General features: G+C 38.5%; 1 protein-coding gene across 1 annotated transcript in view; it reads right to left on the bottom strand.

Annotated features, from left to right (window-relative positions):
• Window positions 1-25964, bottom strand: part of LOC129778788 (LIM/homeobox protein Lhx9-like) — a 91456-nt gene that overhangs the window by 15911 nt on the left and 49581 nt on the right. Inside the window, exons 4-5 of the mRNA XM_055785898.1 lie at window positions 21086-21286; window positions 20692-20918 (exon numbers count right to left, since the gene is read on the bottom strand). Of these exons, the coding sequence (XP_055641873.1) occupies window positions 20692-20918; window positions 21086-21286 (428 nt within the window). The remainder of the gene's footprint in view (window positions 1-20691; window positions 20919-21085; window positions 21287-25964) is intronic.

Here is a 25964-nt window from a genome sequence, read left to right as displayed (position 1 = left end):
ACGATGAGGTGGATGGAAATGACACTACATCACATGTCGCAGGGCAGATCAGGGTCAAAAGTACTGGACGGACTATCTCGAAGAACAATTCGGAAGCCAAAAATCGGATGATCAATGACTGCAATGATTTTTCTGGGGAACAGAAAGAAGTACCCAATGATCAAATACATGATCATCACATTCAATAGTCACGACAATATAAAGTTCATCCAAATAAATCTCCATCATGCAAAGGGTGCAAGCGCTGTACTTTGCAAGAGATTTATACAAAGCAAACTAGATATTGCTTTTATCCAGGAGCCATGGACAAATAACGGAAAAATATTGGGTATTGAAACTAAATCGTGTAAGTTGATATATGATGAAACACAGCAGTCCCCAAGATCTGCTATCCTTGTGAACGGGTACGTTAAAATGTTACCTATTACAGAATTTATACAACGAGATATTGTAGCGGTTGTTTGTGAAATTCCTACTACTCGTGGAAGAACAGAAATCTGCGTGGCGTCTGCATATTTTCCAGGAGACGTAGACGAAGTGCCTCCCCCTGGAGTCCAAGCATTTGTATCTTTTTGTAGATCTCAAAATAAAGCATCATCATCGGGTGCGATTCAAGCGCACATCATACGATATGGAACAGTACAGACATTAACACAAGAGGTGAGTGTTTATTACAATATTTGACAACCAATAATATAAATATTTGTAATGAAGGTACCAACTGTACTTTTATGAACTCCATAAGGCAGGAAGTTTTGGATTTGACATTTTGCAGTAATACTCTCTCTGAAAACATATTTAATTGGCATGTTTCTGAAGAAATATCGCTGTCCGATCACAAACACATAATGTTTGACTATAAAGTGAATAACATTATTAGAGAAACTTTCAGGGATCCCAGAAAATCAAACTGGGAACTTTACTATTCCTATCTATCGGTGGGGGGTAGCTTCCCAGAAAAAAGTGAGGAACTCGAAAAAACCTCTATTTATGTTACAACAAAAATAATTCAAGCTTACAATAAGAGCTGCCCAGTCAAGGTATGATCAACAGACAGAGAGGCTGGAAAATTTAAGAAAAAACGCTCGAAAAATGTTTAACCGAGCAAAGCGTACCTCGCAATGGGATGAATATAGGAAAGCACTCACTGCCTATAATAAAGAGATCAGAAGATCTAAACGTAAAAATTGGAGGCACACCTGTGAAAACATTGAAAGTACTCCAGCCGTTGCAAGATTACAAAAAGTTTTGGCAAAAGATCATTCTAATGGTTTAGGAACTCTAAAAAAAGAGGACGGAAAGTTCACTTCTAATGCATCGGAGACCTTGAGTTTAATGATGCAAGTTCATTTTCCAGGATCGCTACCGGTCTTGAGTGATAGGACGACTTCCATAGATCCACATACTGATTTGCAACAGAATCACACTTTACCGTCTGAAGATTTCAATGATAATACCAGTAACCTGGGCATAAAATGATCAGTGCAGAAAAGCAAGATCTAGCGAGTTGTATTTTCACTCATGCAAGAGTCGAATGGGCAATAAATTCATTTGATCCTTTTAAATCACCGGGAAGCGATGAGATCCGTCCTGTGATGATCCAGAAAAGTGGAGGAACTGTAGTGCCCTGCTTAACAGAAATGTTCAAAGCTAGCTTACGATTGAACTATATACCAAAGAATTGGCGACAAATTCGGGTTGTTTTTATTCCCAAAGCTAATAAAAAAGATAAAAAAAAGTCCAAAATCGTTTAGGCCTATTAGTCTTTCGTCATTTATGCTGAAATTAATGGAGAAACTAATTGATGACTATATCAAATCGCAATACTTGAAATCGACACCACTCAGTAAACTTCAATTTGCATACCAGCCAGGAAAATCAACAGTAACAGCACTTCATACACTAGTAACGAAAATTGAAAAAACACTTGAAGTCAAAGAGTTGCTACTAGCCGCGTTCTTAGATATTGAAGGAGCGTTTGACAATGCATCCCACAATTCAATGAGAAATGCTATGATACAGCGTAATTTCGATGAAACTGTTGTAGAATGGATATTTCAAATGCTACAAAAAAGAGAAATAACGTGTAATCAGGGAGGGGCCACAGTTACAATAAGAACTGTGAAAGGATGCCCACAAGGAGGGGTCCTTTCACCTCTGTTATGGTCATTGGTAGTAGATAACCTACTGGCATTCCTTGAAAGGATAGGATTTGAAATCATAGGCTTTGCAGATGATATTGTAATTGTAGTTCGTGGGAAATATGAGCATGTAATCAGAGACAGATTGCAATATGCTCTAAACTTAACTATAGCATGGTGTAATGATGAGGGTTTATCTATAAATCCTCATAAAACTACTGTTGTCCTTTTACACGTAGAAGGAAAATGAAAATACCAGATTTGCATTTGCTGGGAACTAAAATAGTGTTTTCTCCAAAAGTGAAATATTTAGGAGTAACACTTGATAGCAAGCTCAATTGGAACTCGCATTTAGATAAAATAATACATAAGGCTACAAATGCATTATGGATTAGTAAAAGAACATTCGGTAACAAATGGGGACTTAGACCTAAAATGATCTACTGGATCTACACTGCTATAGTGAGACCTAGAATAACATATGCGTCATTAGTTTGGTGGCCAAAAACAAAATCCAAGCATGCTCAGGAAAAGCTAGGAAAATTACAAAGGTTAGCTACAATTTCCATCAAAGGAGCAATTCGTAGTACGCCATCTAAAGCACTAGATGCAATGTTAAATCTACTTCCCTTATATCATCTATTCGTTCAATTGGAGGCGGAAAAAAACGCACTAAGGTTGAAAAGAACAAAACAGTTCTTTGATGGGTCATTTAAGTATTCTAAAGGAATTCAAACTTAATCCGATACTAACTCAGGAGGACTGGATGAACAGGCAATACAACTTTGAACGACTATTCAATGTGACTGAGCCAAGCCGCACTGAATGGGAGTCAGGGGGACCTGATATTCACCCAGGATCTATAATTTTCTACACTGATGGTTCCAGATTAAACGAAAGAGCCGGGGCTGGAATAACCGGCCCTGGAGTGAACATATCAATTTCAATGGGCAAGTGGCCAACTGTATTTCAGGCAGAAGTGCAGGCAATTATTGAATGTGCAACAATTTGTCTAAGGCGCAATTATAGACATGCAAACATATGCATTTTTTCTGACAGTCAAGCTGCATTGAAAGCATTGAAGTCAGTTACCTGTACTTCTAAATTAGTTTGGGAGTGTATTCAACTTCTTCAAGAGGTAAAAAGTGCAGTGAACCTATTCTGGGTTCCAGGGCACTGTGGAGTTGAAGGTAATGAAAAAGCAGATTTGTTAGCTAGATGTGGATCATCGAAACCATTCCTAGGACCAGAACCATTTTGTGGGGCCCCTGAATGTACCCTCAAAATGGAATTAAAGAACTGGGAAAAATCAATGATTGATGGCATCTGGGCACATAGTACAGTAGCTCGACAGGCTAAATCATTTATATCACCAAGTAAAAAAGTAACTGAAAGACTTCTCAGCCTAACAAAAAAAGACCTATGCACTTTCACTGGCCTAGTGACAGGACATTGTCCAAGCAAATACCACCTAAAGAAACTAGGTAAATTAGAAGATGATACCTGTCGTTTCTGTAACCTAGAAAGTGAAAGCTCGGAACATTTATTATGCAATTGCGAAGCACTTTTTCATAGAAGGCGCAATTTCTTTGATAAAGGTTTAATGCAACCTGCAGATGTTTGGATAGCTTCCCCCAATAAGGCAATAATGTTCATTCGTGCTATAATACCTTATTGGGATCATGCCTACAGTCAGCAAGTGGAAATCACTCCAACTAATAGCGATACGACACCCTGATAAGGCTTACAACAAATAGGGGCCCGCCACAATAGATGAAATAACTGGTCGTAGTGGAAAATGTACCCAACAGGAAAAAAAATAGTCCGGACCTTGCACCAAGTGACTACCACCTGTTTTTGTCCATGGCGAACGAGCTAGGTAGTCAGAAGTTAGCCACAAAAGAGGCCTGTGAAAATTGGCTATCCGAGTTTTTTGCCAATAAGGAAGCGAGCTTATTTAACAGGGGTATTATGAAGTTGGCATCTCGTTGGGAACAAGTCATCGAACAAAACGGCGCATATTTGACTTAAAACAGATGATTGTAACTTATTTTATGAACAAATGAAAATCCAAAAAAAATACCGCAGGACTTTTTTGACAGCCTAATATTACCAATTTTTTTTTAATAATATTTGTGTTTCTATATAAACAATATAAACAATACCAAATAGTTGATCAGTCGTTCGTTTTTTAAACAGGACGAATTTAGTTACGTTGTTGAATGCCAGATGGCACTCCGTCCTCTTCATCGAATTTTCACCAGACACATACGCAAGTAACCTTAATTCGACTAAAGCTAAGCACATCGCCAACAAGCTGGAAGCCTTTTTAGATGAGCAAAATGAATTATTGAAATTATTCTAATCACAAACATGCTCGGAATGCAGAATAACAATCACGCTATTGTCATCAATTCTGATAAAAAACCCGGTGGAGAGTAATCGGCTCAATCATTAAGAACATCATTACTCATTTTGAATTCATATTTTTCAACATTTAGTTGGAGGAGACGAAACAAACAAAAAAATCCTATGTGTGTCGATTGATGAATTGACGCAGTCAGGACAATTTCATTCTACGATGTCTTGAGCTGTGCCAATAATTCATGGTCAACATATTCGCAAACGTAAAGAGCGAACGTTTGCTTTTCCTAAAGGGCGAACACGAAATTATTGCGACACCGAAAATGTCATGCCAATTTTCTTATAATCTTCAATCAAACCAAAATTTTAGGGTAGTTTTATACATATATCTACTTCAAAAATCAAAAGAAAAGTTGATCGATGGAGCCTTGAGTGTAAAATTGAACGCATTTTCGCTTGATGCCCTTCATCAAAGTCTTTACAGTGTCATCCGGTACCAGTTTCTCAGTTTTTTTTTTTTCCATTTTCTTAACATGTCCTTCTCGTCTTTGACTGTCTTCTTGCTCTTCCGAAGTTCCCGCTTCATTATTGCCCAGTACTGCTCCACCGGGCCCAGCTCCGGACAGTTTGGCGGGTTCATGTCCTTTGGAACAAATTGGACAGAATTGGCCTCATACCACTCCAGGACACTTTTAGAATAGTGGCATGATGCCAAATCTGGCCAAAATAGCGGAGCTTCGTCATGCTGCTGCAAGAACGGCAAAAGGCGCTTTTCGAGGCACTCATTCTTGTAGATCTCGCCATTTACTGTGCCCTTTGTCACGAAAAGTTCACTCCTTAGTCCGCAAGAGCAGATGGCCTGCCAAACGAGATATTTGGAGGCGAGCTTCGACATTTTCTTCTTCTTAAATTTGTCGTCCACATCGAACTTGTTCTTGCCGATGAAAAACTCCAACCCCGGAATTTGCTTAAAATCGGCTTATATATATGTTTCGTCGTTCATCACACAGCAGCCATATTTTGTCAGCATCTTCTCGTAGAGCTTCCGCGTCCGAGTTTTAGCCGTCGATTGTTGCCGCTCATCGCGGTTTGGGAAGTTCTGTACCTTGTATGTATGTAGTCCAGCTCTCTTCTTTGCATTCTGGACGTAGCTCTGCGACATGCCGATCTTTTTAGCCAAATTACGGCTTGAGACGTTGGGATTTGCTTTGATCATCCGCTTCACCTTTCCCTCCGTCTTTTTGTTCTCTGGTCCCGGTTTTCTTCCAGCTCCTTTGCCGTGGTCCAACGTCGACCACTCCTGGAACCTCTTCAACACTCTGGAGACGGTTGAATGGTGAATGTTCAACATTTTTTCCCAACTGCCGGTGCGACAGGTCAGGAAATTCCAGGTGTTTGGAAAGAATTTGTTTTCTCGACTCGCGTTTGTTAACCTCCATTTTCGTTGAATCGAAAAACACGATTTCGATTTTGACAGCATGTAGACAATACACATCAATGAGAAAGTGTGCAAAATTTGGTTGATTTTTACCCAATGGTAAAAAAGTTATGCCCTGTTGAATGTGTCGCAATAATTTCGTGTTCGCCCTTTATGACACATTCAACAGAAGCGGTTCGAGGAAGAATACATTCACTTGCGAGACGCTATCATGGGTAACACCTACACAGGCTTTGTTCAAACGTATCCACGTGTGTTCAAACAAAAGTAGTGTCGTTTTCAATGAGCTATAATAGAAAATTACACGCATGTCGTCCAGCGTGTTGCTGGATGTATTCGGTTGAATGACAAAAGCGAGGATTGCCTTATACGCATTTTTTTTTGTTTGATTAGTCGACAAAATACGCTCTGAGCAAAAGAATAGAGTAATTTCCTCGGAAATTCTAGATCTATCTACTGATCAACTATCCTCATGTGTTCTAAAATCCGATCGAATCAGAACTACCCGAACGAATCGCAATTCAACCTTGCTATGCAATTCGACATTGAACTATTCCTGTGAAGCGCAAATGGAAAAATATCAACAAATATCATTGACATCCCAAATCGTTGGGTAGTGCCATATTCGCCTCAGCTGAGCAAACATTCAATGCTCATATTAATGTCAAGCTCTGCAGTTCAGTGAAGAGCAATAAATACATTTGCAAGTCTGTGAAAAAAGGAAACAATATGGATGTGTTTCGAATTCAGAATACCGATATGAATACTCCTTGATTGAATCACTTCTACGACATAATGAGGTACCGAATTAGTATGTACATAATCTCCAATGAAGTTGTGATGAAATGAAAATGAAAATGTTTTTTTTTTGTTTTTTGTTCAATTTTTGTTGGTGGTCATCGTCTGAACCGCTCCATTTTCTGAATATCATTGTTCTCATTCCATCTCCACATCCCACTCGGATTCGGGAAATCCATATTCTCACGGTCCAATGCAATACACGATCAAACATTCACGTATCTGTTCGATATTCACGTGGAATCTATCCTTCATAGATCACAATCGATCAATTTTATGGATCGTTAAAACATTTAAACACACTTGCAATACATTAGTTATGTTTTATTCAACAACCAAAATATTCACTAGAATTAATTTAAATGGCAGAACACCGTTTGCCGGGTCAGCTAGTATAATATAAAATGCGTGTATAGTGCAAAATAATGCAGAAGGTGTTCTGGGGGGAAGACAGACCAATTTCGACGGGGCGCCACACGTTGTGATATTGAATGATTTTCATATCAAATAAAATAAGTAAAAAAAAACTTTTCAAGTTAAACGGTTTATTTGTGGTTAAACATAATAATGTACTAAAAGCTAGAAAATAATTAGACAGTTTTCACACCTCTCCTTCATCAGTCTAGGGAATTGGTAAGACTAAAATAAAATCGTGGGACATATGATGAAGTAGCTAATTGTGGATAATGGAAATCCAACGTGCCCCACGATTTTATTTTAGTCTTATCAATTCCCTAGACTAATGAAGGAGAGGTGTGAAAACTGCCTACTGCTACTTGTCTAATTATTTTCTAGCTTTTAGTACATTATTTTGTTTAATCACAATTCAATCGTTTAACTTAAAAAGCTTTTTTAATTATTTTATTTTCTTGCTTTTAGTACATTATCTGTTTCTTAGTATATTTCTCTACAATAAAAACCATTGTACTGTCAGTCAAATAATTTTATTTGATACCGATATTGAGTGGATTGCAGAAAATACATAGTGTGTTCTCCAGGTCAAATTCGTTCGTTTGATACACATATCTCAATCATCCTTTTTTTGAGATTATATGGAATCAGATATTTTGTAGTGGCGGCCAAATTGGATTTTTCAAGATAAGCAGTTTTAAAATGACAGCAGAGATAAAGGTATTTTAGAAAATTCGGTCAGTTACTATTGGTCAAATTTCTATTAATTTGGGACAAGACATACAAACATACATACAAACAGTTCAAGTTAAATAAAACCGTTTAATAAAGTAATTTGCTATTTTGTATATATAGTCCGCCATTTTGTAGTGGCAGCCATTCGGATTTACATTTTTTATAAATAACCGTATTCTACTAGTGAAGCCCTTTCATTTGATACCCATATTAACGTGGTTTTGACATAATATGTAGTCCGCCATTTTGTAGTGACCACCATATTGGATTTACAATTTTCATAAATAACTTTGTTCTACTAGTCAAGCCCTTTCATTTGATACCCATATCAATGAGGTTTTGAGAAAATATATAGTCCGCCATTTTGTAGTGCCAGCCATCTTAGATTTGTTTTTTCATAAATAACAGCCATCTTTGCATTTTTCATAAATAACTGCGTTCTACTAGTCAAGCACTTTCATTTGATACCCATATTGATGGGGTTTTGGAAAACCCATATCGATGAGGTTTTGAGAAAATATGTGATCCGCCATTTTGTAGTGGCCGGCATCTTGAATTTCCAAGATCATGAAATACGCAGTTTTATAATGACTACAGAGATAAAGGTGTGTTCCAAAGTGCAGATCAATCGGTGAACAGAAAGGGGGTAAAATTTATATTAATGTGGGTCAGCGTTATAGACAAACATGTTACAAACATACAAACATACAAATATACAAACATTCAAATATACAAACATAAAAAAATACAAACATACAAACATACAAACATACAAACAGATTACAGGGCAAGCTAAATAAAACCGTTTAATAAAATACCATCTTTTTGCTCGTCTCTTTACACACAAATGCCTCGAAAGTACATAAAGAAGTCGTCGCGGATGCAATGGACGTTGGATAAGCTGAATCCATATTCAGCTTATCCAACGTCCATTGCATCCGTCCATTGCATAGAATTGAATAGAATTGCATTAGCCATCTAAAGCGGCAGTGGATAACGGCATGTCCATCAGAACAGCTTCATTCAGTTTTGGAATTTCTAGAACCACAAACAAATCAAAGGCAATAAATCATCGACGATGGAGCTCGGATCTATTGATCCAGTTTTTACCACTACTCAAGAACAAGAACTGGTGGAGCATTTGCTGAAGAATCGATTCTACGCCATAACAATGCGAGATGTCAAGAAACTGACATTCGAGCTGCCTGAACGAAACAACATATCGAATCGGAACTAGAAATGCTTACTTCGGGGTCATTCTGACTTCACGTGAACAGATTTTGAAAGATTTTAGATTATCTACGTTCTTATAGATTCCGAAAATTTGGCAAATTTTTCACAAATATTTTCAAAACTCTGCACATGGAATATGAATGGCCTATCCAGAAGTTTGTGTGTAGTTCGAGAAGAACCCTAAACATTAAGTACCTTAGACAACACTGTTCCTGTAATTTTTACTAGACTAAACTTTTTGAAAATAGCATCGCTCCGTCTTATCTCGTAATGGTCCGTTTTACCCCGTGGGTGGTCCTTCTTACCGCGCCAGCAAAATAAAATGTATTTTTTTTATCATTTCAAAAATAAATAAAAAAAACGCCAAAAAAGTTAAATAATCAACAGTTTTACACTTATAGTAGTATATTATTATATACTCAAAGATATGCAGCACAACAGATAGGAGAAATCCTGAAGGACATCTTACCCCGTCTTCCCCTAAATGAAAATTCTTGGAGAAAATGATTTTATTTCGCCTTGATCGATGGGTTGAAACAAATGGCCTACTCTCAGATACACAGGGGCAAGGGAACGAATGATTGTCTTGCGTTGCTTCCTTCAGAAATTCAAATGGATCACGCAAAAAAAACATATGGCTTCAGTTTTTTTAAAAAACATATGTCTTCAGTATTGAATAACATGTTACATAACTTGCTTTGTGAGAATCATTTGAGTTTTTCTCACGGAGATTCGGCAGTAAGTTGAGTCTTTTACATGGACTTCCCTCAGGGCTTGTGTTTAAGTCCCCTTTTGTACAACTTCTATGTAAGCTATATTGTCATTTGCCTTACACAAAATTGAAGCCCAAGACAACTTGCAGATGATGGACAGGTTTCTGTCGTAGGATCAAGGACCCTTACAAGATACTTTGAACATTTCTTCAACTTGGGCCATTGGTCTAGGGATTGAATTCTCCACGGAGAAAACAGAGATGGTCGTCTTTTCTAGGAAGCGAAAACCAGCAAAACAAAAACTTCAACGTTTGGCTAAACCGATCACTCATGCTTTGTCATTCAAGTATCTTGGGGTCTGGTTCGACTCCAAGCGTACCTGGGGGGCCCATATGACCAAATGCCAACAAAGAATAAACTTTCTCCTTACAATCACCGGCACCTGGTGGGGAGCCTCTCCCGAAGATCTTATAATGTTGTATCGAACAACTATTCTCTCAGTAATGGAGTATGACAGTGTCTGTTTTCAATCAGCTGCCAAAACACACCTCATTAAACTCGAGCGAATTCAATATCTTTGTCCCCGTATTGCGTTGGGATGTATGCCCTCAACGCATACCATGAGTCTTCAGGTTTTGGCAGGAGTACTCCCACTAAAATATCGCTTCAATTTACTATCTCTTCGGTGGTGATCGGAAATTTTGATCAACTGATCGAGCTAAATTTCCACTCTGGATTTATGAGTTCATAACATGAATTCATCTCCATGCAGGTTGATCCTTCTTCGTATATTCCCAACCGCGTTTGTTTTCCTGACTACATCAATTCCTATGTACATTTTGATCTGTTCATGAGGGAGAAAATCCATGGAATTCCAGATTATCATCGATCGGGGATCGTTCCTACGATCTTCAATGCAAAGTATGGGCGTATCAATTGTGATGATATGTACTTCACTGATGGGTCCTCTATGAATGAGTCCACAGGATTTGGAGTGTTCAATGAATTTTTTAGCACCCCACACAGTCTTCAGTATCCTTGCTCAGTGTATATTGCTGAATTGGCAGCAATTCACTGGGCGCTGGACAGCGTTGCCTCATAACCTGTTGAACACTATTACATTGTAACGGATAGTCTTAGCTATCCGTTCAGTAAGGCAGGAAAAGCATTCGCCATACATCCTTGAGAGAATATGAGAATTTTGAGTGCCTTAACCAGATGCTGTTATGTCATTACCAGTGTCTGGGTTCCTTCACATTGCTCAATTCCGGGTAATGAGAGGGCTGACTCATTAGCAAAGGTGGGTGCGATTGAAGGTGACATTTATAAGTGTCAAAACGCCTTCAATGAATTTTATTCTTTAGTCCGTAAAAATACCATCGCTAACTGGCAACGTAAGTGGAACGAAGATGAATTGGGCCGGTGGCTTCAATCGATTATCCCTAAAGTTAGCCTCAAACCATGGTTCAAAAGTCTGGACTTGAGTCGGAACTTTATTCGCACCTTCTCTCGATTCATGTCCAATCACTGTTCGTTAGACGCGCTACTTTTTCGTTTTAATCTTGCCAATAGCAATATCTGTGCTTGTGGCTAAGGTTAACACGACATCGAACACGTTGTTTGGTCGTGCGAGATGTATCTTGTTGCCAGATCGAATTTAGAGAACTCTCTTCGGGCCAGAGGAAGGCAGCCCAATGTACCGGTGAGAGAGGTGTTTGCTCGGTTAGACCTTGATTACATGTCCCAAATATATGTCTTCCTAAAAGTTATCGATCTTCGTTTGTGATCGTCCTTATATCCTTATATTATCCTTTTCCTTAATCCATCAATGAACAGCTTTCTCGGAAAATATGATTTTTTTTCATTTAAATTACGTATAATTTGCAACTGGCCCCACTCCCGTTTTAAATTTTTGCTATTTTCATTCGTTTTTATTAAGATGTCGATTTTGTCTGAAAACAGTATTTTTGTATTCTACCAAAAATCGACTTCTACTCAATAACTGATGATAACAATGATCAACATATTCTGTAGAATGGTTGATGTAGAGTTTGAATGAAGTTCTGTAGCGATTTGAAATCAAAGAAGCGTGCGTGATCTTGAAAATATATGGAAATTTTTAGGGTGTAAATATTGCCTAAATATGCCTAGGCAATGTTACACTTCTTCGCAAAGTACGCTGTTCCGAAAAATATGTTATGAAGTTTTTAGGAGTCTATTGCAGCGTAAATATTTGGCATGTTATGAATTTCACGAATCAATAAAACCTGTTCAACAATTTTTTGCATGTCTTCAGTCTATTTGCACATAACTTAAAGTCTGCTTCATTTAATATTGGAACAAATTCTTTTGCTCATTGTGGCGCTCCTAGTGGACGGATTTGGAAACTTTTTTCACCCACGTGTCGGGAAATTCATTACCTTACACCATGTATTTATGTCATAACACCAAACGATAGCATTTTGTAGACAACCGCCAAGGAAGCCGAACGGAGAGATAAAATTGTGCACAGTTTTCTTGAAAATTCATTGTTGTCGGCATCTAAGCTAGCTAAACAGCTTAAAATGCCCAGAAATACCGTATGGCGTGTTATCAAGCAGTACAAGGAAACATTGACGACGGCTCGGAAGCCGCATTCGAAGCGTCGGAGTGGAACTGTCGACCGGAAACTGCGTGGGAAAGTCATCAAGGCCGTCAAGAGGAATCCCAATCTTTCAGACCGCGATTTGGCCAATAAGTTCCAGGCCGCTCACAGTACGGTGCGACGAATTAGTCTCCGGGAAGGAATAAGGTCATTCCGAGCCAGCAAACAGCCAAATCGGACGCTGAAGCAGAACAATGTGGCCAGAATTCGTGCTCGAAAGCTGTACGACCAAGTGCTGACCAAGTTCGACGGATGTATTCTGATGGACGATGAGACCTACGTGAAGGCGGACTTTGGGCAAATCCCAGGTTAAAAATTTTATTTGCCGACGGCTCGGGGGATGTACCTGCAAAATTTAAGTTCGTGTTTGCGGATAAATTCGCCCGCAAGTACATGATTTGGCAGGGGATATGCAGTTGTGGACAGAAAACCAAAGTCTTTCTCACTGACAAGACAATGACATCAGAAGTCTACAAAAAAGAGTGCCTACAGAAACGGATTCTGCCGTTTATTCGTGCCCACGACCGTCCAGTAATGTTTTGGCCGGACCTCGCAAGCTGCCATTACAGCAAAACGGTTATGGAATGGTACGCAACGAACGGGGTCAGCGTAATACCGAAGGACCTCAATCCCCCAAACTGCCCCCAGTTCCGGCCGATAGAGAAATACTGGGCAATCACGAAGCGGAGGCTTAAGGCAAAGGGAAAACTTGTTAGGAACATGACTCAAATGGAGAACTGATGGAATCAAATCGCCAAAACGGTGGTCGAAAAGGGTGTGCGCCGCCTAATGTGCCGTATTACGGGAAAAGTACGAGAATTTCTTCGAAACAGCAATGAATAATTTTTTTAATTTTTTTTTATGAAAGAGTAAAGAAAATGCTACATTTGTATGAAAAACAAATTATGAATTCGTTAATAAATGACTGAACTACACGCAATTGTTTGTGTTCCAATATTAAATGAAGCAGACATTAGTTTTTTATGGTGTCTCTTTTTGGACCTCTTGGCGATTCGATCTATTGCAGCGTAAATATTTGGCATGCTATGAATTTCACGAATCAATAAAACCTGTTCAACAATTTTTTGCATGTCTTCAGTCTATTTGCACATAACTTAGTTTTTTATGGTGTCTCTTTTTGGACCTCTTGGCGATTCGATGGCAGCAGAAGCGATTGATGCGACTAGGATTCTACTATTAGAGTGGCATGGATGCCATGATAAATGCTTTGAGCGAATGCAGAAGTCATTTTCTCAATTCCATATTTTGGAAAATCACAAGCGTATAATATAAATTCTGTAAGTTGTGACAATTGTGTTTTAGTTGATTCCAATCATACCGTTTGAAAAAATCTTCAGAGGCAGAAAGAATTTGAAAATTATGCATCCATGTTATTCAGTCTTTTTCTCCAAAATATATATAATATTTTATTAAGACACATATGGCGTTAGCCCGACGGGGCCGGGAGTTCGATATTTTGACAATTTTTGTCTTACGACTATGTTAGTAATATGTAACCGATTACTCGAGGTTGTATTATTCAGTCTCGATGCTGATTCAATTTTCAGGATCATGAAAATTGTCTACAATTCTAAATAAATGAAAACGCTAGAAGACAAAAAGCGGCGCTTGGGTCTTTCAATTTAAATTCAACACAACCGTCGAATTGAGATGGAAAAATTGAAAAGATTTAAAATTATCTTTTAGTTTTTTTCAAAAATATTTCATGTTTATGAAGCTGTTCAAAACAGAATACATAATAATGATAGCAACTATTTAGGAAGTTAGATTTAAGATGCTTTAACACGAGCTTTGTTGAATAAAAAAATATAACGATGGGTAAGTCAAGTCAATACTCTAAATCAGGGGTTTTCAAACTATTTAGGGCAAGAGACCCCTTTTCCAGAATGAATGTCATACCTCAGACCCCTATAGCCTAATATCTTTGAAAATGCTATCTTTCGTTTTTTTTACTGAATAACTATCAATTTCAAAACGTCCGTACCACGCAAGGCAAAAGGTTCCATTCACATTCGCGACATTCTTCCGAAAAAAGGAAGTAATGTGACATACCAGAAAAAATATTCTCTCATCATATTCAACAAAATAAATAGACATTTATTTTAGTAAATATCAAGTGTAATTAATAATCATTCATACAAATCACTTACACACTATAAAATGTGGAAAATGTGAATATTCTTTTCTGCTTAAATTTTGTTTTGTCAGAAAGACCGATATTATTGATACTGTTTCAATCAAGTTGAGATCTTCACTCTGCAGCTGGAACATAAATTTTAAAAAGCTGAAATTCTTGCTAAGCAAGAATCTCTTGGTGGTTAGCGAACTCCAGCGTGTAGATATAACCGAGTAAAGATTTCTCATATGGCTGAGCAAATAATCGAGAGTTCAAAGAATTGCTTCGAAGCTTATTAATAGCACTTATAACATATTGTAAAGACTTATGCGATTTAGGTCTCAGAATTTTTGCTACTGAATGTTGTCTGTGAATCAAGCAGTTAATGACCAGTACCACTCGCAGTTGGAACTTTGAGTGAGCTGTAAAACCACGATGGCGACCGACCATAGATGGTGCACCATCAGTCACAATGTTCTTCCATGGAATAGCTTTGTCGGTAATTGTACCGTTCCATGGCCTGAAAGACGGATTCTCCTCTGGTATCAGTCTTCATAAATGTAGCAAAACTAATTTCTTGGCACATATTTTCACCCTTAATGTATCGAACATACCCTAACAACAGAGCTCCATTGCTGGGTAATTGGACTAAAGATTCCACCATGTGGAATCTCTTACTTTGTAAACTAATTGTAAATCAAAAATTAAAGTGATAAAATTAAATATATAATGCAAAAAAAAAAAGCTGAGTAATGTAGACTCGTCCAGCTGGAGAGGAAATCTGTTGGTCTATAATAAATTAAGTAACATTTTTCCCTCGTCGCGACCCATCTGAAGTTTCCTGAGATATTTTGACGTAGGACTACGTCTAACCGGAAGATATAGGGGGTGAAATGGAAATCTAGGCACTGAACAAGTAGGAAAAAATGCAAGATTTGGACCGCTTATAACTCGAGCATTTCTCAATAGATCGCAAAGGTTTTTGCATCAATTGATAGGAAATATATCTACACATCTATCATAACGAATAACATTTCATTTTTCTTGAGATAAATAATTGAATAATTGTGAAATATCAAGCATTGTCAAAATGCTCTATGTGCCCATTTTTGATTGGTCCATTTTGTGCTCCTCAAATCGTACCGATCAAAACGGGCAACCAGATCAGCAGCGAAATAGAATGAAGCACGATTGGAAAGGAAAAAGAAAAAAATGAACGAAACATTGGTCGCAGTCTCACACATGCGTAATTCTCGAGCCAGCCAGTTGGCTTAAAAATCCCCGCTCCGCTGCCGTAACGATCATTCTCATTCAAACCGTACACCACATCGGTTCGCATCACAACACATCAACAAACCAACCCAAGCAGCCATGTCTGAACATGGTAAAGGAGGAAAAGTGAAGGGAAAGGCAAAATCCCGCTCGAACCGTGTTGATCTGGAGTTCCCCGCTAGGCCGAGCGCGTTAGTACCAGTGCACCAGTCCACCTAGCCGGCGTTACATAGTTTCGGTCGCCGAAGTGATCGAGTTGGCTGGTAAAGCAGCTCGCGACGATAAGAAAACCCGCATTCAGAACAGAACACATTCGGTTCGGTGGACATCAAGACAACAGGCAGTTGCAGCGAGTGGCGAGTGGCAAACGCAATCGCAAACGGCATCAGGTAGCAGTAGAAAAAAGTTTGTTCTTTATACAAACTGCTTTGGTGGCAAATCCAGAACAAGGCGGCATCGAGGGCGTTCGAAATGGTTTTTTTCAAAACCACGAGTACTAAGTTTTCTAAATTGGAACCATTCCATAACACAAGGCGCTTTTCAGGGCCATTAAACCTTCCAAAAAAGAGTTTAGGAAATACAGTTCAATGCTTTCTAAAACATTATCCAAAATAATAATAAAACACAAATTGATTTTTTCATAATTTGTTTGCCAGGATCTGATGAGTATGTGAATTTGGCAGTTGTTCTGAGCTTATTGATAGTTGGGGACTTTCCTGATTATTAAATTTTCACCAATTCTTAAATTGTTTCCAGATTGAAAGTTGAAAGTCGACACTGTCCACTGTCATCGCAAAAGTTCAATTACAGGTTAAAATCGCCTCCAATGCGACACTGAGTGGTGCTTCGGCACGTCGCATTGAATGTAATTTACTGTACAACATGTCACAAAGCTGGATGGGACATCTTGTTGGAATTTTCCAACTGTGAAAGCTGTGGCGAGTGGCAACAAATCGCTAAACAGGAAGGTTTAGCCGAACAAGATGGGGATATCGAGTGATAACAAAACAATAAACTCTTTTGATTGAAGATAATTTTGTGATCCCTTTTTAGCCTGCATGTGAATCCAACGAGCGAACAAATCGTAATGAATGTATTTTTTGCCATCGCTCCCTTTTAACGCTCATTCGTTCGTCTCGTTGGACTCGCCCCTCTGGCTGAGTCTGCTGATTTGTCTCTATCCTGTGAGTGTGTACCGCAAGAGTATAAAACACGCGGACCCCAAAAAAATATCTTATTTTCTTTCAAACCGTAAACCCGTGTGGTTGTACGGCATCGGCATCGTGGACGTAACAAAGGAGGACAAGTTAAGGGAAAGGCAAAGTCTCACTCGAACCGTGCAGGTCTCCAGTTCCCTGTTGGTCGCATTCACTGATTGCTCCGCAAGGGTAACGGATTGGTGCCGGAGCACCAGTATACCTAACAGCGGTTATAGAGTTTCGGCCGTCGGAGTGCTCGAGTTGGCTTGCAAAGCTGCTCACGACAATCAGAAAACCCGCATCAAGAACAGAGCAGCTTCGGTTCGGCGCTCATCAAGGCAATAATTATTTTCAGTGAGTGGCAAAGTGTTTCTCCTGCACGTCGCATTAAATGTAATTTACTGAACAACATGTCACAAGCTGGATGGGAAGAAATTTTCCAACTGTGAAAGCTGTGGCGAGTGGCAAACGCAATAGCTAAACAGTAAGGTTTAACCGAACAAGATGGGAATATCGAGTGATAAAAATAACACAACACCGAAGGTTCTTTTCAGAACCACAACATGTTCATAAAGAGTAAACAGTAAACTAATCCATTTTTCAGGTAGATAGGTAGGAGAAGAAAATAAAACAATATATTTAAAATATATATTTAACAAAAGCTGTCCCCTTTGTATAGTCCTACGTCACTCCGGTTATGTCCCCGACATTACCCACCCATCTTTTTTATGCGTGTACACTATCTTTTTTTGCCTGTACACTATCTTTCGTACTCAACTTTGACGAAAAAGCATGCAATTTTACAAAACAAAGAGGAACGAAAAAACGGTTTTTTCAAGAATAAGTGAACAAATTTCATCTCGATTTATTTCTAACTAAAAAAGTAAAACGAATCAAAAGCCTTTACAAAAGTCGCAAGCGTAGTAATCAGTCTTGCAATCGGTGCAGGCGGAATGGGTCCAATTTTTACATATGAATCATTGGGGTGCCAAATTACCCACATACCGAATTTTCACTTTGGAATGAAATCTATGAAATTTGTGATTAAAATCTCTATACACTTACTCAATTCGTTGAAAAACATCAATTTCTTGATCCAAATCAGCTTTAATATTCAAAATCGGCTCACTATTCGATTTTTAATGATTTTTCAAAAGACGCACATGAACAATTTTCGAGATTTCAAAAACAACAAAACTTGATTTTTTGTTTAAAACACAGATATTTTGGGTTTTTGGCATCTGACGTTTGTTACTACATTACCAGAACATTTTTTTTATTCACCACCAGAGTGCGCGCATTACCGCCGGAGATTCGGGTGGGTACCAAATTACCCACGGGGTACCGAATTTGTACCAGTTCCTCTATTGATTGTGTTAGTTAGTGTGTTGTGTTCATAGTATTCTCGGTTAAAGATAGAAGGCGCTTTATATTTTTATTTTTTCTTGAAAGCTGATCTGAAAGCTTTTACATAACAAATCCAGGAATCAAAGATGTGTCTTTTTTCGTTTTTGAATTATGATCCAAAAAACTTGTTTTCAGTGTTCGTTCAATATTCCCATGCAACTAGACTAGATATATGCAACTAGAATACAATTTTTTCGCAATTGTAATATTTTTTCAAAAAAAAAGCAAATAGCTCATTGGCTTTAGTATTATATGTCGATTATCTAAAATGTGTCGCGTGAACCTAGTGTTAAAAGGGGTCGATCTACACACCTCGTCAACCCCCAAAATCAATTTCCGTTTATGTCGACCCCTTTGAAACCGAAATTAACCCCAGGGGGTCGATATCGACCACTTTGATAAACCCTGCTCTAAATAGTTAGAATTGGCCCATTAATATATACTTAGTTTCTATGACAAAAAAAAACCGGAAGTGGGTTATATCTGTGATATAACTACAAGGTTAACGTAGGACTATCGTTGGCTAAGGTAATCATATCATATTATGTAATCAGGTAACATAAAATTCAACTCTTTCGAACTTGTTGGTGGTCCCGAAACGAACCGATGGAATTTGAGTGCCCTTGTAAAAGCAACTGAAGATGTTTGATACATGATTCATTTTTGTTTTCGTGAGAATGACACGAGATTTTTCATGATCACTCCATGCGCAGAATAGAAACTGAGGGCGTCACTTCACGGTGAAATCGAAATAAAGTCTATATAACCTTGCATAAAATTCATTTCGTTTTTATCGTGAAGTGTCAATTTTTCATGATTGTTCCATGCGAAAGTAGAAGAACAGAAACTGATTCTATTGGCAAATTTACGTTAGATTTACAACCAGATGGCGCAGCGAGTGAAATGATGATGTTTTGTTTTTTCGGTCGTTCAAATTCGTTCAGAACTTATTTTCAAATGTTCCGGTTTCACGTATTATTTCTACACTAAAAAGGTTAGAAAATCGCCATTTTATAATGTGGTATGTATATTTTTTAAAATGGCTTGGTATAAGTGTTGTAACTTATTTTTTTCAACTAGATAAACGATGAGTAGCATGTATTGCGTTAAAAATACTGCAAATCCTTCTTGTGTTGGCTCTTACATTATCAATGATATAATCCAACTTAATATGATATCGATTTCATCACCATTATCCACAGTATTCATAACCTGTATGCATTATCAAACTCAAAATTTTCGAAGATTATCAACGATTTTGGTCCAATCGCGTGTTGAAATCATCGTAAATATACAAAGCCCCAACTTTCTTACCATATACTGAAGACATTCAATGGTTGAAATGAATCTAAATAGAAATAAAATGAATAATCACGACCGAATCTTGCTTTTCAGTGCGTAGAATAAACAAACATCATCACTTTTGTGGTTCTGAACTCTAATGTACGTGAGTAAATTTGTCAATTGGATTGCATCACGGGAACACCAAGTCGAATGCGTAAATGTGAATATTCCTTCGCTTCACACGCAAACAATTTTTCATTACTGTTCCATGCGAAAGCAGAACAGAAACTGATGCGAGTAAAAGTACTCACGCCTTGCATGTGTCCGCTATGGTTTCCTAAACACTAATGCAAGCGAGCAAAAGAAGTCACAGCTTGCATGTATTCGCTATGACGGTTCCTCAAGGTGCCTAGATTTTGCGTCCGTGTTCGGGAGCACATTGCGATCACCAATCATCATCAATGAGCAATGATGATTTCAATAGCTTGCTTTCAAAGCAATTTGTAAGCTATTGAAACGATTTTTTGGACTAATAAGTGACAATCATATAACTCGTTGACATTTTATCTTTGGGATGAAGTGATTATTATACCGCTCCATTCAGCCGGTAAAGAGGTATTAATGTGCGAAACCTTGCACTCCAGCGTCACTCTCCCGTTTTCGAAACTTTGAACTTACACCCCGGTACAGAAATGACAGACGTAGTCCTACGTCAAAATAAGTCTTTCTAAAAGTTGTTTCAGTTAATGGAGGTTATGGCTATCTGATGCAGATAACAGACAGTTATGACTAGCCTACATAGCTATATCAGACAATCCCAAAACGCATTGTTTCCAACAATTTTTGACATGGTTGAACAACCCTAACCCGTTGAAGACTCCTGTCAGTTGAGTCAAGCTGCGAAAGTTAACTCACCTAATCGCAATGGCGTACCAGCATCCAGCGAGTCAGGCTGCGAGGGTGGTTGATTTTGAAGTGACTGCTGTTGCTGCTGCTGCTGATGGTGTTGGGGGTCTAACAGTTGCGGCGTAGGTTTTCGCTTTCGGGGTCGTCCTTTGTGGGACTGTTGCTGCTGCTGTGCCTGCACCGGTTGGTGTCCGCCGCCGCCGGGGTAAAACTGTGGTGAAATTGTTTCTGGTTCACTGGTTGGTGTGGTTAGGAAATGGTAAGTGCGGTGTGTTGTGTTAGCGAGATTTGAAGAACGATAATTGCACGATCAGAGAAGAATTTGGGAACTAACATTATATCTTGTTGTTTGCTCTTTGGGAGGGTTGAATTCTGGTAATTAAAAATTTTACAGCAAGTTTACCTGAGCACGTCGGTGTCATAATGTTCGCCGCAGAAGACTCGCCCGTCGCGAATCCCAGCCGTATCGCCTCCCCGCAGCACTTGGCCACATATCGCACACGAAAAGCAGTTCACGTGGAAAATCAAATCTTTGGCACGCATCACCAGCTCGGATGCACTGATGCCTGATCCGCAACGGGCACATCGACGCGAGGAGAAGTGTCTGGAAGTAAGGTAAAATTTATTGAAAATCATGTAACGATACTCCACTGCTTCTGCATTATAAGCTACTGAAAAGCCGTTATGACCAACGTATCTAAAAGTTTCTACTCGTTCACCACACCGTTCGTTAGTTGAGTTGTAAAGTCACACACGCCAATTAATAGCGCATCAGAATTCTCCGAACCGAACAAATCTCTTCCTTGCCAAACATGATGTGTCGTCTACCGTTAGATTGGATCTCTCTGATGGACCCCCACCAGACAAAGGGACTCGACATGGAGTTCTCAAAGTATGGAACCCCCACCCATCAGCTGATGTATATTCATGCATTGGATGCATCACAAACATTTCATCGCTGCTGCTGCTGGATTGAGTTTCGTTTTCATGGAAATGTCAGTTCCATTGTAAACCGGTGAACAGCGTTTTTGCAAACAATGAAATCATGCATGGAAGGCGGACGTGCACACACATATACGCTCATTTGAGCCATCTCTGGAGAAAAAAGGGCAAAACTCGAAAAGCTCACGTATTATCTGGACTTGTGCGGGGTGGAAATTTCGCTGCCCTCCCAGACAACTTTGGAAGGTGATTCAGTGGAAAGCTGGAACGAACGAACAAACTAACGAACGACCAACCACTCGGTAGATATCGTGCCAACAATACCGGGGAACTGTGAAGATATTTCAGCTTAGCACAGAACCCACCGCCACGTTCCACAGTAGTCCACCTCATAAACAACCTTCAGGTTTCGAAAAGGATGTAATCGTGCGCTGACGGGGAGGGCATTGTGAGGATCCAAGATGAAGACAAAATGTGTGTTTTCATCGTTTGAAGCTTTGTACAGTGGGCTGCTGGCGAGGGTGTTGCCAGATTGATTGGGATGAATGCCTTCGAGGTTCTTTATGGTGAGGACGTGACTACTCAAGATTTTGGTAAAAGTAAAGCTTTATTTTCATTTACTTAGTTACCATTGGTACAAGGAAACATATTACAAAGCAGAAAATTCTTAACCAAATCATTTCAATTAGCAACTATTTTTTAAGTTTTTTTATTTCGCCCTTAGGGTCATAACCTATTGTTGGGCCCAAAGCTATGGTTGGGAGGTATTATAGAGTTTGCCACTCAGAATATGTTTAAGGCGTATTATAATGACGCAAGTAATACTACGTTGAAACGGTGGAGGTCCTCTAGGAACGTTAGTGCCATCCTAGAAAAAAAGACAATTAATTTTTCAACATTTTTATTTACAACAGATAACGGACTGGGTCTACTGACTAACAAGAATGAAACGGAATTCGATTGAGTACACATCATTTTTAAAACAAATTAAACTTACAATTAAATAAAATTAAGTCTTGTGTTTTACCCTGTCGTCTCTATTGGTTAAAATTGGCTAGACCACCTAATGGAGATTTGTTCGAGAATTCTGGCAACATCCGCGTTCGCGTAGCATCCCCACCGAACGGAAGCAGACGTGCCGAGTGAGAATCGTTACCAGCACGAGTGCGCGATGAAAACGTTTTGTTTTCAACAGCCCCAAAGAGATGAATCTTTCCCCCGTGGATTCTCCCACGGGCCAGTTCGTTCCTCTGCTCATCCTCCCCGTGGGCGCATCTCTTTTTTTCGCATTCGAATATAAACGCTTTTGTGTCATCCACAAAAGGAGATATGGCCGGGGTTTGTGATGGCGATGGGCGTTAGCAGTATGTGCCCCGGGGGGGGGGGGGGGGGGCGACAAGGGTTGACGATTCGCGGAAAGCATATAGTAGTCACATTTTGCATTGAATTGAATTCGGTTCGAATCGAAATGATGCCGATTGAATGGGATCCCGGCAGACACATGGCGAATGAAGATTTCCGCTTTACGGTAGCGTCCGCGCGCTTCGCCAGTTCTCAGTGCCAGGCTTCGCGGATTGAATTGGACCAGTTTCCTAACGACCTTCTCCGGGAACAAAAAGGGAGAACTGGTTTCGGATCGAGCCAAAACCGGACACATTTGGAAACCGCTACCGAGGGCACTTTGTATGCTCCTCATGAATCCTTAAACAATTTTATTTTATTGTTTTCCAAATTTATACAGCATCGACGATGTTTACTTTTTTTTGTTGCTTGGTTCGATTTTCTTCTCTGCGCATTCGCGTATCTGCCAATCGATTGGCAGAATGGCAGAAGAAATGGTTCCCCGTTAAGCGACCGAAGGGAAGAGGTTCGGTCCGACGGCGAAAACAATGTTAAATACCTTCTCGCTAGCAGAAGCGCAACGGACGAAAACAAAGCGACGGCAGGGAATCACATTGGTGCACGTACATGAAATTTTCAAGATGGCAACAGTTTCTATGCGTACACCGGGCGGAGGTAGGGCGGTAGAGATCCCGGCTGCTGTAAACTTGTTCTCTGCCATGAGCCCTCGAGCCCCGGCTCGCGTCTGAGTAACGGCAACTATTTTGCAGCATCGCAGATGCGTGCACTTGGGGTATGATCTGAACGGTGGTTTCTCCGCGAGCGTTCGACGTGCGATGGCAGAAAGACAATGGAAGCTGGGTACTGCGTCGGAAGAATTTCCATGAGCTGTTATTGCGATGTTATGGTAATCAAAGTGCGAATACTATCGATACTATTCAATCATGACGAAGGGACTGAATAATAGCAAACAGTTGTGGTGGTTTATACCAGTTGAGTTATGATTAGGCTGGCCAAACTTACCGTTTTGAACAGGACAGTACTGTTTTATCGGCCCTTTTTTTTATTGTTGTCAATTTGTACCGTATTTTAAGTAGGTAAATATAAATGTTCATTGAAAGAGATTTTTTTTCAATAAATTGTTTTCCAATGAACATCTCCAACATGCAATCGAGTGCTTGGATCGATATTGAAAGCTTCGCTGTGGAAGTTTATAAATACTTCAATATTCACGCGGTTCTTGAAGTACAATTGAAAATATTTTGTGGTTATATCGGTGAACGTTATGCTGTTGGATATCCTATCGAGAGAATTCTTATAATTTTTTACGTATTTCGTTCTAATTTCCCATCACAAGAAAAAAAATTACCAGTAATTTATTTGAAAACCCATGCCTTAAAATAATCCAGAGAGCAATTCCAAATGAAATCGACAAATGACAAAACATGAGTATTTTTTTGTTTCGAATGAAAGTTTGTATTCCGTTTGGGTTGAAGGAAATATGAGTTTTCCACATCAATTGGGATTTTTTTGACTCAAGCGTAACTTTTGAAAAGGGCGTATCGATTTTAGTAGGAGAAATCTTTGATAATTTATATCTCAAAAACTATGAGTCGTACCGAAATAGTTATTGAGTATTGATGTCTAAACATGAAAAAAATATACACTGAGATTGTGCTCTTTTTTTATTTGCAAAAAAAAACTTTAATTTGCAACATCCAAAATACATATTTTTAATTTTTTTTTAATTTTTTCATATAAAATAGAAGTCATGTAGAAAATTTAAAAAATGGGTCCAAGATTGTAAAACTATTTTTGACGAACTCGAATACAGCAAAAAAAATTCATAAAAATTCGATGTTCTATATCATCGAATTTTTATGAATTTTCGAAACTTCGAATTTTCGTATGTTAACAATCATTTTTAGCCACAAATTATGATTCCTGATGTGATTTAAAACAAAAAAAGCTCATTAAAAATCTCCTTCTAAATGTAGCCATTCTCGAGATATTTTGAAACATATTTCTAATTTATTATCTTTTTTATAGGAAATATTCCCTTTTAATATATTTGTCGTGTTATACCGTCATGTTTATGAAATTTTATGAATTTGCTTATAATTTCCAACAACTTTTCCAAATACATCATCATGGTTAAATATATGTTTAGGAGTTACGTTGAAAATCATTTGAACACATGTGGGGTTAATATAAAACGTAGCGATATTAAAAAATGTTTTTTTATCTTAATACAAACTTTTAACATGTTATACATGTTGCGCCAACGAAACACAACATTTATAAAATGAAAAAATTTAATTCTCTACAATTTGGTCAAATAATTCCTATGTTTATCGGAGTTTAAGAGATACTAATAAGAATACTAGAATTTTTAACATTTATTTTTATCAACTAACAATTTTGTTGTATATAATTTAATTTTTTCATTATTTTCTTAAATATAAGATATAAGAATAATAATATACACATTATGATAACTTGCTGTATTGTCGTTAGAGTACAACTTTGCTACTACTTCGGATACTATTATCGGATACAGGTACAAAAGAATGATACCTGATCATATTCTTCTCGTGACATATATGAAAATGACAATTTTGTAAGATAGTCTTCTTATCGCTTGCTAGCCCAGTCAAATAACGTTTTTGCACTCGTAATCGGATGTTCATGCTGCCTAGCCAAACTAGCTCTTGTTGCCATCCGTTTTAATGTACCACTAATTGCATCACAAGGTCCTTTGCCGTGTGATGTTGCAAAAAAATGCCATTCAGCGTCAATATCGTATTTCGATTTAAACTGACATAAACTCGCAAAATTTTTCCTATTTTTATACTGGAATGCAGCACCATCCGACATGAATTTTATTCTTTTTACCTGCATTTGTTGTTTCAAAAATGTTACCAATTTAGAAATAAATACTTGCACAGCTATTGTGTCATGACTTAAAACTTCAGATATAACTACAAAGCTTAAATTTG

The sequence above is a fragment of the Toxorhynchites rutilus genome, chromosome 3, assembly GCF_029784135.1.
Source record: "Toxorhynchites rutilus septentrionalis strain SRP chromosome 3, ASM2978413v1, whole genome shotgun sequence".
Classification (NCBI taxonomy): Eukaryota; Metazoa; Arthropoda; class Insecta; order Diptera; family Culicidae; genus Toxorhynchites; species Toxorhynchites rutilus.
Note: the sequence above shows the minus strand (reverse complement) of the source record. Positions and strands in the feature narration are given on the sequence as shown.